At 41.7% G+C, this 17,517-nt stretch overlaps 1 protein-coding gene across 1 annotated transcript; it reads left to right on the forward strand.

Moving 5' to 3' along the window:
- Positions 1-1,430: 1,430 nt before the first annotated feature.
- On the forward strand, positions 1,431-7,695 carry FAM89A (family with sequence similarity 89 member A). The gene is given in 4 exon segments (XM_029961606.1): positions 1,431-1,564; positions 1,566-1,612; positions 1,615-1,685; positions 5,699-7,695. Coding segments are annotated over 4 exon segments (411 nt in total). The 3' UTR covers positions 5,858-7,695.
- Positions 7,696-17,517: the final 9,822 nt, after the last annotated feature.

The following is a 17,517-nucleotide window of genomic DNA, read 5'->3' on the forward strand; positions in this document are numbered from 1 at the left end:
TTTGGCCTGGAAGGATGAGGGGTTTGTTGACACTTTTAATCTACAATAGGGATAGTTTAAAATGCCTTTAGTTTCAAAAAAGCTGTCAGCACAATTTTGTTTTTCACAATTAACCTGGGCAGAAGTGGCATTATGACTAACAGGGGCAAAAAAAATCTTCAGTCCAGTGTACAAAGCTCTAAAAAACATATCAGGTCGTCGGAAAAATCAGTCTCTAAAGTGGTGTGTAAACATGAACGAAAATTGACAAAAGCTTCCTCCACAGTAAGCAGTTTGAAAACAATTGTCACAGAGTCTGATGACATTTAAACCATGAAAAAGCCATGCAAGTCCAGGAACAAAACTGAAAATATGTAGAGGCTTAACTCAAAATCACTAAATCTGGTTATTTCTTGAAGAGAAAACCCCGCTTCGGTAGGCCGAACTTTGAGTGGTTGCAGTGCTTGGAAATAAAACACTTGGTACAAAACTTAGCTGTGGGGATGTGAAGGTGTCATGGTTTAAGCCCAGCTGAAAATTAAGCACTGCGCAGCTGCTCGCTCAACTCCACTCTCTTTCTCCCCTACCCCGGTGGAATGGCTATGAGAATCAAAAGTAGAATTGGTAGGTTGAGATAAAAACAGTTTAATAATTGAAAACAAAGTACAAATAAAAAAGGCCAGTTCCCTTTGGCCAGTTCACATCATCTGTCCTGGCTATGCTCCCTCTCAGCTTCTTTTGGGTACCTTGCCAGTGGCAGAGCATCACACATACACACATACACAAAATTCTTAACCTAGGATAAACACGACTTAGCAAAAACCAAAACATCAATCTGTTATCAACAGTACTATCATTCTGAATGAAAAGCACAGCACTGTACCAGCTACTGAGAAGCAATTAACTCCATCGCAGCCCAAAACAGTACAGAAAGAAACACCTTGATGGAAGGGGAGAGCACTGTCGCGTTATCAGGCAACTGATGTAACAGCATCACCACAGAAGAAATAGCCACCCTCCGCCTGCAGCAGTTAATCTGCTTTCATGCTAGCTTTCACTGCGTTCCATCCCTCCCCCAGCTCCTAGGCCGAGCCCAGAGGCTCAGCCCCGCTCCCGCAGGGCCCTTCTGCCTCCCATGACCCGAGGGCAGACGGTGCCGCGGGGGTGTTTCTGCGGGTCACAGGCTGAGGATTCGCCCGAAGGGACTCGCCTCGGCCCAGACAAAGCCACCGTGCTGCGACTGCGGCCCCGAGCCGAGCCCGAGCCCGAGCCGAGCCCACCAGGCACCTGTGACCGGCTCCCCGTCGCCCCACCCCGTCTCCGTCCCTCCCTCCCTGCGCCGGCCCCGCTCGGCTCCCCGCCCCCGCCCGGCCCGGAGGCGGGGCGGCTGCGGGCGGTGCCTCCCGCGGCGGGGCGGGGGCTGCTCTTTTCCGTCGGTGCCGCCCCGCAGCATGAGCGTCCCGGGGCTGCTGGGGCCCGGCGGCGGCGCGGGCGCTTCGCCGCGCCCAAGAGCCCTGAGCGGGCTGTCTCACCTCCCTCGTCCTCGGGCGGCGCGGCGGACAGGGGGCGGGCGCTGGGGGACCTGGACGGCTCTACGCGCAGAAGTCCCGCATCCAGGACGAGCTGAGCGGCGGCGCCGGGGCTCGCCGCGCCCGCCCAAGCCTCCCAACCTGGACCGCGCGCTGGCCCTGCTCCGCAAGGAGATGGTGAGCGGGGCGGGTTCTCGGCGGGGCGGCGGCGGCGGACGTGGCGAGCGGCGCCGGGGGCGCCGGCACTCCCCGGGCCGGGGGCGCCCGCGCCCCGGTGGGCGCGGGCGGCCGGGCTGGGCAAGCCCCGCGTAGCACGGCCCGGCCGCCGCGGGCGGTGAAACGCGGCCGGTACCGGCGGCGGAGGGGTCGGGGCCGGGGGCGGGTGGCCGCCCCGGCTGCAGATGGAGAGCCGCTTACCGCGCTCGGCGGCACCCACCGGGAACCGGCATCCACCGGGATCTGGCATCCACGCTACAAGGCTGTCATTAAAAAAAAACACCCAAGTGTCGGCACTGATTCGATCAGCCCGAGTGGCTGCGATTAGGCGTAGTTTTCTTCAGGACTCTGTTTTGATCCTGCAGCGCGGCGTTATTAGCAGCGAAATTCTTCCAGGCGACCTGGCACACCTTTTGATTAAACACTGATTGGGTGTTGGTGCTTTGCTGGTGCAAGCTGCGGCTGTAATGACTAATAATAGCCTCAGCCTTGCGTGCTGAGGATTCTGAAGAAACAATACAAGAAAGACAAGGAGCTGGAGAGGTTCTAGTGGAGGGCCACAAAGGGTCTGGACCATCTCTTTTATGACACAAGACTGTGGGAGCTGGGCCTGTTTAGTCTAGAGCAGAGAAGACTGAGAGGGGATCTCATTAATGCCTATAAATATCTCAAAGGAGGTTGTTGAGAGGATGGTGCCAGGCTCTTCTTGATGGTGCCCAGTGACAGGATAAGGAGCAATGTCCATAAACTAAAACACCAGAAGTTCTACCTTAGCATGAGGAAGAACTTCTTTACACTGAGAGTGGCAGAGCACTGGAACAGGCTGCCCAGGGAGGTCGTGGAGTCTCCCTGTCTGGAGACAATCAAAACCCACCTGGACACATTCCTGTGTCTCCTGCTCTAGGTGACCCTGCCTTGGCAGGGGCTTGGGCTAGATGATCTCTAGAGGCCCCTTCTAACCCTAACAGTTCTGTGAAGCACATAAAATATGACATTGCCGAAAATCTGCATGGTTCAAGACTGTTTTTCTCAGGCTAAAAAGGTGTTTGAAAACAAGAAGTTCTGTTGAAAGTCCCTTCTGTGAATTTAGAAGGACAGTGTAGTGTGCTGAGATCTTAGTCTGCCACCAGTGTTTCAACAAGTAGTTTAAACACAGTTAGAGATCATTCTTAGAACTGCGTATTAGAATTGCCAGTTTGTATTGAAGCTCAGGAAGGACGGGTTAGTATAGACTGCTGGGGCTTTCTTCTGCAATGCTATAGGGGGAAATGAGGACATATGGTCTTAGTCGTCTTAAGCCTTTCCAAAAAAGCAAAGATAACTCATTATAAAACTCTAATCTATTTTTTTCCTAAGGGGAAATCAAACGAGATGCTTCTCAAAGTCATTTGACAATTAGACTTCCCCTTTAAACATCCTCTTTAATACTCTGTTATCCTTGATGATAATTTGATAAACTACTTCTGACGAAAAAAATACTTCTGAACACATCAAAGACTTTCAAGACTTTTTATGGCCTGTACAAATTAGAAAGACTCTACTCATAGGTTGCCTTTCATCAAGAAGGTAATAGCACTTTATTACTGATATTGAACACACTTTCTTGCAGCAGTCAAAAGATAGAATTTCTATTGAGTAACGAATTTGCTTTAAATTTTCCATAGTGAGCAAGGAAGAAATGCATAGCAGCATCTTTCCAGCATGATCAAGCAAGTAACTGTGTATATGAGTTTTTAAAGCTGAGAAAGTGATGGACTTGGATGCTTTGGAGAAGGAGGGAGGAAAGGAATGGTCAATTCAGGACTGTGACTCAGAAATGCAAATTGGCTGGTATTAAAAACTTTGGGCTAGTGCTATAATTTTGTCAGGCTTTTGCTACCTCAGGGTTCATACTTGAAAGCTGTGAAGAGCTGGAGCCTGCATTTTTCTCAGTAGACTTCTTGTTTCATTGACACTAGTGCAGCAACAGAAAAATAAGATATTAAACATAACCATTTGGTGTTAAGGCCTGTTATGTTAATTCTGCTGAGCAATTTCTGCCTTGAAGTTTGTGCTTGGCAATCAGTAGAACTGAACTTAACAGAAAGTGCTGAAGTCCTTTATGGGGTTGAAACAGGAATGCTGCTGGTGGAAATGCTCTCACTTTTCCTGGGAAACAAAGATGGTCTGTCTCCAGGTTGAGTTTTTTGGCTCAACTCACTCCTAATTGCTCCTTGAACAGTTTTTCACTGCAGTTTTGTCCATCAAACATTTAGCTCTGAGGCACATCTCTCTGGTGGGTCTCATGTTCACATGTCATAGCGTTAAGTCCAGTTTTCCCAAATCTTGGTTTGCGAAGCCTAGCCATGACGATGATGAAGTCCAGTTTCACAGCATCCTTTCTTACCTGAGGTGAGCAGTTTGTTTAGGTTACAAAGGCAAATGGCGATGGGTAAGAGACGTAGTGTAGATCTGAGGTGGTGGAAAGACTTATCTTTAACATCCTAGCAGCTAGCACAGTGTTCCATGTCTTGTCCTAAAGTCCTTGCAGTTAGTCTGTGCTTCATGTTTTGGCTTCATGACCTCACCAAGTAATTTGTGCTGTTCCTCAAAGATGCCGTATCCTCCTTTTCTGAGTTGGAGGGGCATTGTGGCGTATGGGAATTTTTTTCCTCCTCCTACCTTCATAAAAAGGAGCTGTTAGGATAGTTCAGCAATGTCAGTGGAAGATCTTCATGCTAGCTTCTTTTGGTTTTCTGGTGTGCTGAGTGTATTTGTCCTTAGAATTTAGACACGCAAGGAGAGATTTTTGAGGTAAGAGTTCTCATTCTGGGTAAAACAGAGTCTCGTGTTCAGGCTGCAGTAAAGGCTACTAACATTATTTCTTTCTTTTTCGTCTTCACATGGGTTGTGGCAAAAACCTCTGATAAAACTGAGGCTTACTGGGAAGAGCCTGTCAGCTTAACACTTACTTGAAAAATTAGGCAGAAATGGCTGTTTCTTGAAAATGTTAAATTGGGTAGTGGCTTTAATTTACTGCAAGACAAAGCCTAGATTTAATTTGATCTGACTTGCATAGGTGACAATATCAAGTGAACTCTCCATTTTGTTGCCAGAGAGGGAGACTACATTGAGTTAAATGACTGGCTTTGTTTCCCTTTCCAGTGCAACATACTGGTTTTGTAGCTGACATAAAGATGCAGGCTACAAGGTAACCTTTTTTTAATGGTGCTCCAAATGTTTAATTAGCTGTGGAGCTAATACCTGAGAAGTTTGAGGACCAAAATATTAGGTGCTTAAATACAAATCAAGCCTATGCTTCAGTGGCACGTGGAAAATACTCTGAAGATTTACAATCTACAATATATGTCTTTGTCTCACTTCTGCTTTAGTTTTGCTGCTTTCAAGTAGTGTGCTGTATTGCACTAGACAGAGCTGGTCTTGTCAAGATGCCTATGTATGTCAATAGAGAAAAGAAAATTAGAGTAGAAATAGTTAGCCAGGAAGTGGAAAACCAGTTAGAGTCCTATTTAAAACTTTTACTCCTGGCCATTTCAAACAAAAACAGAGTGCCTGTGATATGTGAGAGAGAAAGATGGTGTCAAAGACACGCAGTGTTTCTGGAAAAATACCTCTCTTGCATAATGACAAATATAGACTTTATTAATTTATCTGTAATTCTGCTGATGGGAGTGGATTGCTTATTGGAAGTTAAGCACGGTGTTGTGATACAGCAACATTTTGAAGAATGCTTGGCATATGTTCTGCACTATTGCATCACATTGTTCCTTGTTCTTTTGTCCAGTTTATCCCATGTAAATGGGGTGTCTGTCACCTTAGAAAATGAATTTTACTTCCATATTTCATAACTGTTCAAGGTGGAAAAAAGCTTGAACCTCTTGTTTAGCAACAAGATATATAGCATTATACTGCCAGTAAAAAAACAATTGTAATAATGATTGTTTGTTTATTTGTTTGAATTCTTCCCCCTTCAGGTTGGCCTTCGGCAGCTGGATATGTCATTGCTGTGTCAGCTGTACTCCCTGTATGAATCAATTCAAGAATACAAAGGTGCCTGCCAAGCTGACTCTAATGCAGACTGCTCATATGCCCTGGAAAATGGATTTTTTGATGAAGAGGAGGAATACTTCTAGAAGCAGAAAGATTGACCTCCAGGCTGACTGAACTGAGGTTCTTTTGTCCTTCTTTCCCTGTAACACACCTCAGCAAGAACAACTGGAATCTGGATCCCTCTTCCTGAGGAGGAATACTCAGCTATCCCGAGTTGTGTTAAATTCACTTATTTTAACAGGCTGTCAGTACAAGTTACTCATGCAAATACCACTTGAGGAAAGTGCTGTACTCTTAACTTTTGAAGAGTCCTCAGACATGCTTGACAAGAGTTTTGAATTTAATTTGCAAGGTGGGTGTTTTCAACTTACAAGCATTGGTAGCTTATAACTGGAATTTTAGTTATAGAAGACAACAGTGACTTCCTGAGTTGTAATAACTTAGTAAGGGGGCAGGGAAGCCTCTGCTGTGATGTAAATAGCTATAGGTGGTGGGGTTTTTTGGGGGGGAGGTCAGTGATATTGATAAATGCATTTTGAACAGGCATCTGGATGCACGCACATCCTCAGCACTACTAAGCTAGTTCTGCTCTTACCGGCTGCATCCAGTTTTGTACTGGGTGGATTGTTTACACAGTTTAAATTTTTTTTTCTCCTTAGGCTAATTTATTCTTAGCTTACAAGCTGTACATGTGATAGTGAATGTTATCAGCAGGGTTTTTTTTCTGTTGATCTAATTCACTTTCTTGGTACTGCCACTTGGCGTTAACTTTTATACTATTCTCTGGATATCTTGCATCTGCATAGCTCTTTGACCTGCTAAACACTGTTCTGAAATGGTTTGCTTAGCTTTTACTGTACTGCATAGTAAAAGCACAGATTCAAACATAGTCTGTCTGCCACTATGTGGCTTGGAATAACATGAACTCTTGTGCAAGTGTTCTCGATCATATGAAGATTAAGGAAACCTCTCATATGACACAATGGGACAAATTGCAATATTTTATACTGGGTGAACTTTGTTTCTGTAAGGTAGACAACAGCTCTTTTTAAAAATGCAAAATAAGTATTTTGAGCACATTGCATATGTTAAAACTTTTTATACTAACTTGTTCTTTGAAGTATAACTTATTTTTGTTTTCAGAACTTACTAAAGCACTTAGTTAAGTTGTTATTATTTCATAGTGTGTCCATGTAATGCTTAATCAGCTGAGAGTTGCCAACTATGTGAGTCTTCACCCTTCTCTATTTTAAGTAAAATCAACTCCCAACACGATTTTTATTCCTTAACTTTAATTCTAAAGATTGCTGTAGAGCACAGTGCCTGAATCCTGACACAAGCTAATAATTAAGGGCTTCAATCTCAAAGAGTTTTTGCATGGTTCATGTCTGGTATGCGTACATTTTACAGGAAGAATTGGAGATCACATTCTGGGGTACCTCCTCTCTTAGTTTTTAGCAGAGGCTAGGATGTTGCAGTGATAAAAGCCAAGAGACTTCTAGGGTGCTTTCCCTCTAAAACTGGCTTATTGCAGTGGAATTCAAAGGCCACAAGAGTGAAGACTGTGCTGTAATTGTGTATGTGTACAAGTTCTTAATCTAGTCTGTGGTGATGGTTGGAATTTCTTTTAATGTTAATTCTGGTCTAATTACTTCACTCACACAAAACTAAACTGAATGATAGGGAAAACACACATAATCCAGATAGCTACATCTGTACTTATGAAAGTTGTGTGCCTATGTGTGTATACATGTATATGTACACACACATACACAACTTTATGCTTTGACTAAAGAATGTATCAGCTTTTAATATAATTTGCTGTGCTTTTGGTATTTACATGAGGCTTTTTCTAGTTTGTTGAAGTACTGCTATTTTCTTGCTCTTTCTCCAAAAATAAAAAGCATGATGTTTAGCATAACTTTTTAATGTTGTGTGTATTTTAATTTACCTTTTCAGTGAATCCAAACCCTACCCCCTTTCCCAACCCTCCCATAAGAAAACTAGGACTAGTCATCACCCCTGGACCAAAGCAAGCAATTTTTAAGTTACAGTGGAAAAGGTTCTACCTACCTATATTTGGAATGGAATTTCCTACTGCTCTATCTTAATTGGATTTTACTTGTTTCTGAATTCAACAGAGAAAATTCTGTCTCTACTACTAGAATTAATGATTCTGTATTACAGATCTTTAGAAAGTGCCACTCATTAATAGACTCACTGGTGAGAATAGACTTCAGCAAAATTCACAGTACTTTCTCTTACATAAACTTAAAAAGCAAAAGGATTTATCATGCTTGTGATTTGGGCAACATGGAATGTTTAGCTGGTGTTCCCTGTACCAAGGGAAGTATAAAAGTCTTAAGGCATCACTCCACAACTTCTGGACTGGAAAACAGCATAGATTACTAGGACTTGCAAAGTTTTCAGCACCTTGTCCCTTTTAATAACACCATCTTGCATGGGAGAGAAGTTTCAGTCTATATTCCTAAGGCAAATTCAAATGCCACGAAGGCTGGCTAGCCAGATGAAGGTTTTAAAAAGAAGAAATTTGTTTTTAAGTCTATAAGCAGTTGTTCCAGAGGCAGATTTCCATGCCTGGTGTTGCAGTTTTGCGTTGTATCTCCTTACCGCATTATAATAGCACAAAGCAGGGAAATTGCTCTGAAAGAGGTGTGCGGTGGGAAAGCACAGCTTAAATTCTGAGTAATTGTTACATGTTTCAAGTTATGAGCTTCAAGTCAGAGCTTGGCTTTGCGCGTGATGGAACAAAGCTGTGTTACTACAAAAGCTTGCGACCCTTGGTCCAAACCACATACCAACACACCTTTCCCATTTTTACTCCATAACCTCACTTTGTCTTACACGTAACTTTTTAAGGTACCTTTTAAGAGTATAACGAAAGAAACTCTTATTCCCTACCCAGTGAACCCTGCAGAACTCTTCTAGTCCCACACAGCACAGCCAGTAATGAGCAAGCCCAGGAAAAGACAGTTTTACAAGGAAAGAAGGGCAGTCAGCCTCCTCCTGCGCAGAGATGGAAAACAATTATTGAGTACAGCAGTTCAAAAGGCAATCTGCCATGGGTAACTCTTCGCTGGCCTTTCTCCAAAGGGCCTACAGATGTGGTAAAGCAGTTAGAAACAATTGCTAGGTCTCCATTAGCTGTATTTGAGGTTGGGGTTTTGTTTGTTTGTTTGTTTTTAACAGCATACCACCCTCATTCTATTGCTATGACAACTGCAGAGTCATGCTGCCATAATTACATTACAATCTAGTCTCCTGGAAGTAGTCTGCAAAAAGAGAAGAGTCTGGAAGAAGTGCTCTACTCTGGAGAAAGTAGGTGCCAAAAAACACAGGTGGCTGATACCATGGCAGACATAACCGGTGAGCATTTAGGTTCAGCTCCAGGTGAATTCACTGTCAGTCCTATTGATTTTCGTGGGGACGGACTTCCAAGCAGGGATCTTTTCCCAAAATCAGAACTGCTGTTTTGTCTTGTTTATTTCCGTGACCGTGAAAGAGCTGCATGGTATCTCTACTATGATACAAGAGAGACTCAAATACACACTAAAAATCTACTACTAAAAGGTACTGCTTTAGTGCAGTGAAACACAGTAGGCGATCATTAGAATAACTTGTAACAGTTGTAATAGTGTTGCTTCAAAGAAAGAGTTTTCCAATAAAGGTAGGGCTAAATTGCACTCTGAGTAGTTTGGATGCTTGCTGAAGTTGAGTTTTTAATACAATATTTAGTGTATTTGTGTGAAATTGGACGACTAGGAGAATGATGCAAAAATTATTATAGTATTTGTAATTTGTTTCTAATCATAGGTAACTACATCATTTTACATGACCTTTAAAATAAGTTGATTTTTAAAACTATGTTTACAATTTCTTGCAAATAAGACATTTTGCAAAATTTTAAATGCAAAAAAGAGAGTAGCAAAGCCCCTAGTATCTTTATGAAAAAGTTGATCCACTTAGTATCTATTGAAAAACCTAAGGTTTTGTGTCATGTTTAGCCTACATCTTAAGGAAACAATGCTTATGCAGTAACTCTGTCCAGGCATTTTCTGTCAGTTTGTTTGCTATAGACTAGATCTGATAGGACAGAAGTTGGAGAGTTGCTTTGTTTTTACAAACCTTGTAAAAATTTGGAGCTGGAGAAGGAGAGACTCACTGCTCCTTCCATGGACAGGACAACAGCATTTTTGGTGTCTATTTGGCCACCCAGCTTCCAGAAAGCGAAGGCTGTGTGGTCAGGCAGCTGCTGACAGCACTGCAGTAGCCAGGGCACATGCTGTATCTTCCTCAGTGCTGGGTGTCAGTGGGCAGTGTGGGAAGGAGGTGAGTCTTCAGCAAATCATTTGACCCTTGAGGATGAAAACTAGGGATACGGCAAGGGGCCCCAGGAAGATCCCTGATGTTGCCTTCAGGACTAAATGGGATCCTGGAAGGGGAGTGTTATGGGAAGGGATATCACAGTTTCTGGAGGCTGCAGCTTGGCACAGTCCGGTAGGAGATGCTGAGATCCTGGGACACGAATTAAGATCCCATGTTTCATTAGTTCTGCTGCTGACAGCTTGGGAGAGTTTTCATGTCCTTTTTCAACCTGTTTTATGCTGCTTGTCATGTATTTTTAACGTGACAGTCATTTGTTGCAGGTACGTGCTTTTGCTTAACTGGAAAGAATGTGTTTTATTTGCCGTGCTGCCTAGCTAAAGCCATTCATTTTGATTGAGGAATGAGATTGCTCTGAGGGCAGAGGGAACTAATTCTCCCACTGTGGTGTTCAGCTGACTGCTGGAGAGGAATATGAAATGGGTGGATTAATCAGGTACATGCCAAAGGGAACCCTATCAACAGGTCTTTTCTCCAGTGTCAGTTCTGTGTCCTTCAGCCACTTAGAAAGAATTTGCTCTTGTTTTTGTGATGCCTGCCTGTAGAAGATACATTACCACAGCAGTCTGAGGTTCATGTTCCGTTTCGTATACCAACTTCACTTTCTCAGAAAACTCCTCAGAAGTACATTTTTCCATCCATTGTTATCTTTGGTTTATTTGAAGTTGCTATATTTAGCTCTAGACAACACTGTGTTACCTAAGGAAATAACTTGTTTGTTCTCTTAGCAAAGCAGTTAAAAGGTTTTTCTTATTTGAAAAGTCATCTTCAATTGATTTAAAAATTTCCTGGGAATTTCAAAGCTCCCTGTTGCGCTAGATCTTCCTAACTGCCTGTTCTATGATCCTGGTGACTCCAACTCTGCAGGTAGCTTTACAAACACCAGGGTTGTGCTGTGGCTCAAAGAACTTGGGGGATCTATGCAGATGTGGTCTGTGCAGAGAGACAAGGTCTCCTGAGCTGAGAAGGTCTGGAAGAGCAGAAGTAACCTCACCAAATCCAGATATGCTCCAGGGCATATTAATGTGGATTGAACCATAGGTGAGGCTGGATGTGTGCTGGCCTGGCATCTGCAGCTTGTGGGGCAATTGTGCCTTGTAAGGAATGAAGAGGATTAGCAAGGGGTTCTCACTCAGATGACCAGTAGTGAGTTTGGCTATTTGGTTTTAAATGACAGAGGAGCTTTGGAGGGGATGAATATTCACTGCAGAAGTCTCTTTCCTTTAGTTTTTTGGCCCCCTTTCTTTCATCCTTTCTATTTGGGAAACTTAATTAGATGAATGTGGAAACAACCAGCTCTGAGTAATGAAGACCACATCTGATTTCAGAGGAATGTGCTTTTAGCAGGAGAATTTACATTTTTCAGATAAGGTTGGTATGCAATCTAAAAAGACAAAGCCATTTGCTATTGAAATACACAGACTTGTGACTATTTCATCTCTTCTCTGAACTGTTGCCACAGGTTTTAAATGCATTTGTGCTAAGACATTATTAAGATAATGTCATCAAGAGAATGTAGTCTTTCAGAATTCCTCAATTTAATACAGGAGGAGAAATCATATGCAAATCATGGATTATTAGAATTTAGTGACCAAAGCAGACTGTTTGGAATTGTTAGCACATAGCGAGTTCAGTCCTGTGTCAAACCACTGCCTTAAATTCATGTTAGCAGTTCAATCCTCCTTGCAGTGCTAACTATTCTCTTTCAGAAATCACAAGCATTTCTTCCACGACTCAGAAATCTCCCTGTGATTATCTGATTAGACACATGAGTAAGAGTTCGTGAGCGCCTTTTGGCTCAGGATAGCAGGCACTGTCACAAACAATAAAGTTGCCTGTCTGAGCCCTACCAGCTCTTGCTTAAACTCTTCTGACTCGTCAACCAGCAGAACCATTTTAAGTCATTTACAAGAAGACAATGTAATAAGGTTGTTACTTCAGTTATAAAAGCACCTGGATGACAAGGACATTAAATTTTATTGGTTTTTTTCTCTCAACTCAACCCTTTACAGTATCTTTGGTTTAACTGAATCTGGATTTTAACGAAGAGCTGTAGCACTAATTATTTGTATTGAAAACCCTCATGGATATTGGAAAGTTCAAGCATGCAGAGGTGAGCTAACAGTGAGTGATGCAAAATTTTGAACAGGTAAAGTACAAGCTTAAACAGGACCACATTTTAACCTGTTCCATTACTACTAAACAACATCAAAGGCTGTTTGTATCATGGAATAAAATTACTTTTTTATATGCTATGTTACACAAAAGGTAAATGAATGAAATATTAAAATAATTTGGTATAGGGAAAGGACATTTTATCAGAATCAGCTGAAAGAAAAATGATACATCAAATTAGAGTGAAAATTAATTTCTCTTAGTACTAGAACATCAAAGCCGTGTTACCATTTGGTTTTTTATCCTATATGAACACATTATGTCTATATTCTCTCCAAGGGTCTTGATATTCCTTTTTCTTCTGCTAGTATTGTACAAAGCATACACAACCTTGGATTGTATATTTGAATTACCCTTGCTCTTTCTGACTGATACTTAATCAGAAGTGCTCAACTTGGAGAAGCATTTCCTTAAATACCTTGCATCATAAAATATGAGCTGTAGAGAGAACAGGATATATAGCACCTATTCACTGTATAGTTTATTCCTCTATTTGTGTGCATTTTTAGAAGAGGAAAGATAGTTATGAACAGAGTTCTAGTGTATTTTGGAGACCATCATTGCACAGTTGCTTGCATAAAGGATTAAACCTTAAGGATAAATGAGAGAAGTATACATTTGCAGTAATCTCTGTGGGGAAGAAGGAATTCTGTTTTATGCATTTCTTTTATCCTGTCTCATGTCCTTTTTTATAGGATTTGCTTGAGGTCTGAGTTCTCATATGTAAATAGGTTTGTCTTGTCTTCAGTGCTTTATGTGGGTACACAATAGGACTTTTTTCCACTTATCACTAGCCAGTCATTCAAAAAGTCCTTTCTGTTTCTGTTGCAAATGTAGGTCTGTTCTAGGCTTTCAATGTCCCTTCTTCTCATAGAGAATAAATACTCTTTTCTGTGCTTTCAAATGCGGGTGTGTATGGACAGAACACATCAATCAGTATGAGAGAAACCAAGCTTATCTCGCTATTACCACAGATATTAATTTCTGTAAGCATCTGCTTAAAAGTATCCTGACTATGAAAATTTACAATTTCTTTTGCGAATTAGGAGTTTGTACAGATGAGTTTATTTTCCAGCAACAGATATCTCAATTCACCATGCCCATTCTCTCATTCTCTGTATTAAAGGCTTTCGTTTGTAGGCAGTAATCATATTTTTGTTTCAGCTTAATGGTGTGTAAACCAGTGTGTATGTCCTTACAAGAAGCCTGCAGTAGATCTGAAGAGGTAGAGGCTGCCTTATTTAAAACTCTTAAATGCTTTGTGGTCTTGCAGCCAAGGAATTTGTCTGATGGATTTTCATTTTGCTGGCTTAGCAAGGCTGTTGCAGGGGTTAGCAGGGAATTGGAAGCATGCAACTTGGAGGATAAAGATGAAGTCACCATCTTCACAATGGATTCCTCAAGTAAAATCTTGTATTTTCACAAAATCATATTGCTTGAATAAATAGTCATAGTTGAAAAATAACTGGGCATCAAATTGCCACTGCATGCAGTAAGAGCTGACAGGTCTCCTAATTTAGGAAAGGAAGCTTAAGTTTGGTCTCTCAGAGCCAGGATCTCTGCCTGCCAGTGAGAACATCTGTCAGGAGTGCCTATCCATCCCAGCGGCTGGCGGAAGGACCAGATGACCTCTGAGTTCACTTCTAGCCCTGTCTGATTATGTGAAAACAAAACTGTTCCCAAGGGAGTGGCAGAGGCAGCTGCCAGCTCAGGACAAAGAGCTGAGCCTTCAGCAGCAGCTGCTGCAAGGAGTTTAGAGGAGACAGCACTTTCCAGTATAATGGCATGAAATGACAGATGGCACCTTCCACCCTGCCATTATGGTGAGGAAGGATCTGCGTGAGAGAGCTTCCTGTTTTGCCATCTATTGGGACATGCTGTAGAGGATTAAAAACACCTCTCTGAACTTTCTATCAAAGTGCTTGTGCAGCTGAATTAGATTAGAATCACCACGATGGCATTTTGTTAAATGAAAGTAGCTGAGTAACAATGAGGGAAGAGAGCTGTGGTCTCTACATGTTTCTGATGCTGTTTTATCAGGGGCATGACTCTTTTATTTAAGCTGATACAATCTGTCCTGTTGCGCAGTAATCAAGCTATTGTGGGGAGAAGGTGCCTTTCTCCCAGGTGGCCTTTTCTTTCAGTGTAGGACCTTTAAACAGGCAGAAGCTGTGCTATTTCATACATAGATAAGGCAGAAAATGCACAGGTTGTAAGAACAGGATTGACCTTCCCTTTCCTTCCATCTACACAGACACATCATTTAGATAAATTGCACAATTCATTTGACCAGGAAAGTTTTTTAGGGAAAAATCCACCTAAAATGAAAGAAGTGTAAAAATACATTTGAAAAGATGTGTTTTAATACAAACTAACTGTCGTCATGTGGTTGTGTAAAGAAATGAATACCTGCTTCTCTAAAGAAAAGGTTTTGAATAATCTGTCCACCATTCCTGAAAAAATTCTTCATGAACCATCAGTATTTTATTTTCACTTTGCTCTCTCCCAGGACAAAATTAGTAAGAGATGGATTGTGCTTTCCTTACTGTGCAACCCATCAGCCATTTTCACACTACTAGAGAAACATTCTTTTAGGGAAAGAGAGATTCCTGTTGTTGGAAAGATTTATTAGGAGTAGGGTCAATGTAATACATTCCCTAGCCTGCAAAATCCAAGCCATTTTTTCTGGTGCTGGTATGTGGCACATTATTATCAGTGGATACTCTCAATGGAAAATGTTTTCTTCCTAGTTATTACTAGACTTCTGTTGGCTTTTGATTTCTGGTGATCAAAAGAACCCTGTAGTCCTACTGAGAGAAAGAGATGCTATCTCTGCTGAAGCCAAGACATGATATAAATGTGGCTTTGAAAGTTAGAACCAAAGCTTTATACTGGAAGTGAAAGACCAAAGAAAGGATCAAAGTTTAGGAGTGATGCATGTATGACAGCATCAGATGGGCTGCAGCATGCCTGGCAGGGAATCACTATAAAGGAAACACCCACAGATGCTTACAGAGTGAATTAGCAGTTCTGAGAAAAAAGTGCAAGGTGAGTAGAAGTGCTTCTATGTTGCTGAGGTTTTGTTTTCTTGTTTAAGTTTGTGCAATATTATTGAATTTATTTACTTTAAAGGTATCAATGGTTTGTAATTTTAATTTTATGCAAGATCTACCAGTGCTTTCTACCTCAACCGCTTAGACTGTCAAATAAGGCACCTTAATGTTTCTTTCAGATAGCTGAAAGTAAGATCAGTTAATGTGCCAACTCCCTCTCCTCCAAGTTTTTTAACTAATTTCAGATTTATTTTGGCACACAGCAGCTGCAGTAACTTGAAATTCATGATATGCTGTATATATTCCTAAAAGTCTTCAGATGTGTATGTTATAGAACTGTGTGCTAGCAAGGGTCAGAATAAAAGCTTCCCTTAGTATAACAAAGATTTAAACATGTCACCTTTAATATTCACACTCTCTGGCTCCTGGCATATCTGTTTCATATCTGACATTCGTGGTGTTGACTGACTCCCAACAACCTGCAGCTGAAAGGACTTAAAGCTTTTCATCTTTCTAAGCAGACATGAACAAATTAATCCGCCCCCAAATCCTGTGATGGTGGACATACAATCATTTTATGGAGCCACGTACATGACTTGCTCAAGGTCGCCTGCCGTTGTTGGACTTACAGCCAGGATTAGGATTCAGGTCTTAATTCAGGTCCCCAGTCCTCTGCTCAGATAGCTATGGCACGCACTTCTGTGCAGCTTATGGACAATACTTCTTTTGCCTAAAAATGTCCTCAGAATTACAGTTAGAGGTTGTAAGAAATCGTGGAGGTCATCTGGATTTATTGCAGCAGCAGCCAGCACAGGTATAAACTCTGTGCATTCACACTCCTATGCTACGATGTAAGGGAATTTAGATCACATTTTTGCCTGGGGGAAAAAACCCAAACAAACCCAAATAATATCATTGGCAGTGTTTCCTAGCTGCTTTGCAGACCTGCCATTTGTCTATGCTCAAAAAAGCTTTACAAAGGTAGGACAGCAGATCACGTTCAGGAAAAAGATTTTACAAAGCTCCTAATGTTCAGGTCTTCCTTCTAGCCACCTCAGTAATACAGTAAGCATTATTGGAAAGACTAAGAAGGTCCAAACAGCTTTATAAGAGGCAGGAGAGAAAATGGGAATCTTGTTATATACAGCTTTCTGCAAATTGTAAATGCAGAAACCTGTGTTTCAAATTAATTCAGCAACAAAAATCCTATTGATTTTTTAGCAGTGGAGGAATGCATTCATTCTGTGTTTTGCCACGTGAATTTTCTCAGAGCTCAGCAAGGCTATTCAGAATAATCCCAGCTTGCGGGACTGTTTAGGTCTTAAAGAGATGTTGTCCTGAAATAATTTGCATTTTATAGCTTTCATGGTTCGTGTATTGAATTGACCTTGATACTGAGTCACCAAAACAAATATTTTGTGACCTCTTTTTCATCACTAATTTCATTCTGACATTTCCCTAAACTGAAAATGGATGTTCATTTTTAAATTTGTGATTTTACAAAACAAAAATTAATCAAAGAGTGCCTGTATGTTCCTTCCAGTTTTGAAAGCAATAGTGCTTTACTTTTCAACTCCAGATGGCACTGCGGTGCTTAACACCACCCCGCTGCGGAGGGCTGCTGGAATGCAAAAGCAGGCAAGCCCCTGAAAAACAAGGGCTTGCTTGTTTTATGAGAAATCAGCTAAGAGTTTTTCCATGCAGATGTCCTATTTTGCTTTCAGTTCAGTGAAGACTGGGCTAACAAATGGCAGCTTATATGCCTGAGATAGGATTTGTGGAAGAAAGGACTTGCTTGTCTGTACTTGCAGGAGGTCACAAGGGTAGTAGCCCTTGCCTGCACCAGCAAAGCCTAATGCAGCCCACACTACTGCCAGATGAAGGGAGAAGCTCTGCTGTTGCACAGCGCTTTGTATTCATGGTGACTAATCCTATCGCTGTATAACTGGTAATTCTGCTTTATAAAAATGTATTTTCAAGGCTGGACTGCAAACCATTGAAGTAATGAGGTTACTAATATCTTTTCTAGGGAAAGCCATAGACTTTACTGCTTGGAAGACATCCTTTGCCATGTCATCACCTGACTATTACAAAAATGTCTACAATAAATA

This window comes from Manacus vitellinus, unplaced genomic scaffold (assembly GCF_001715985.3).
Source record: "Manacus vitellinus isolate BGI_N305 unplaced genomic scaffold, ASM171598v3 scaffold_37_pilon, whole genome shotgun sequence".
Lineage (NCBI taxonomy): Eukaryota > Metazoa > Chordata > Aves > Passeriformes > Pipridae > Manacus > Manacus vitellinus.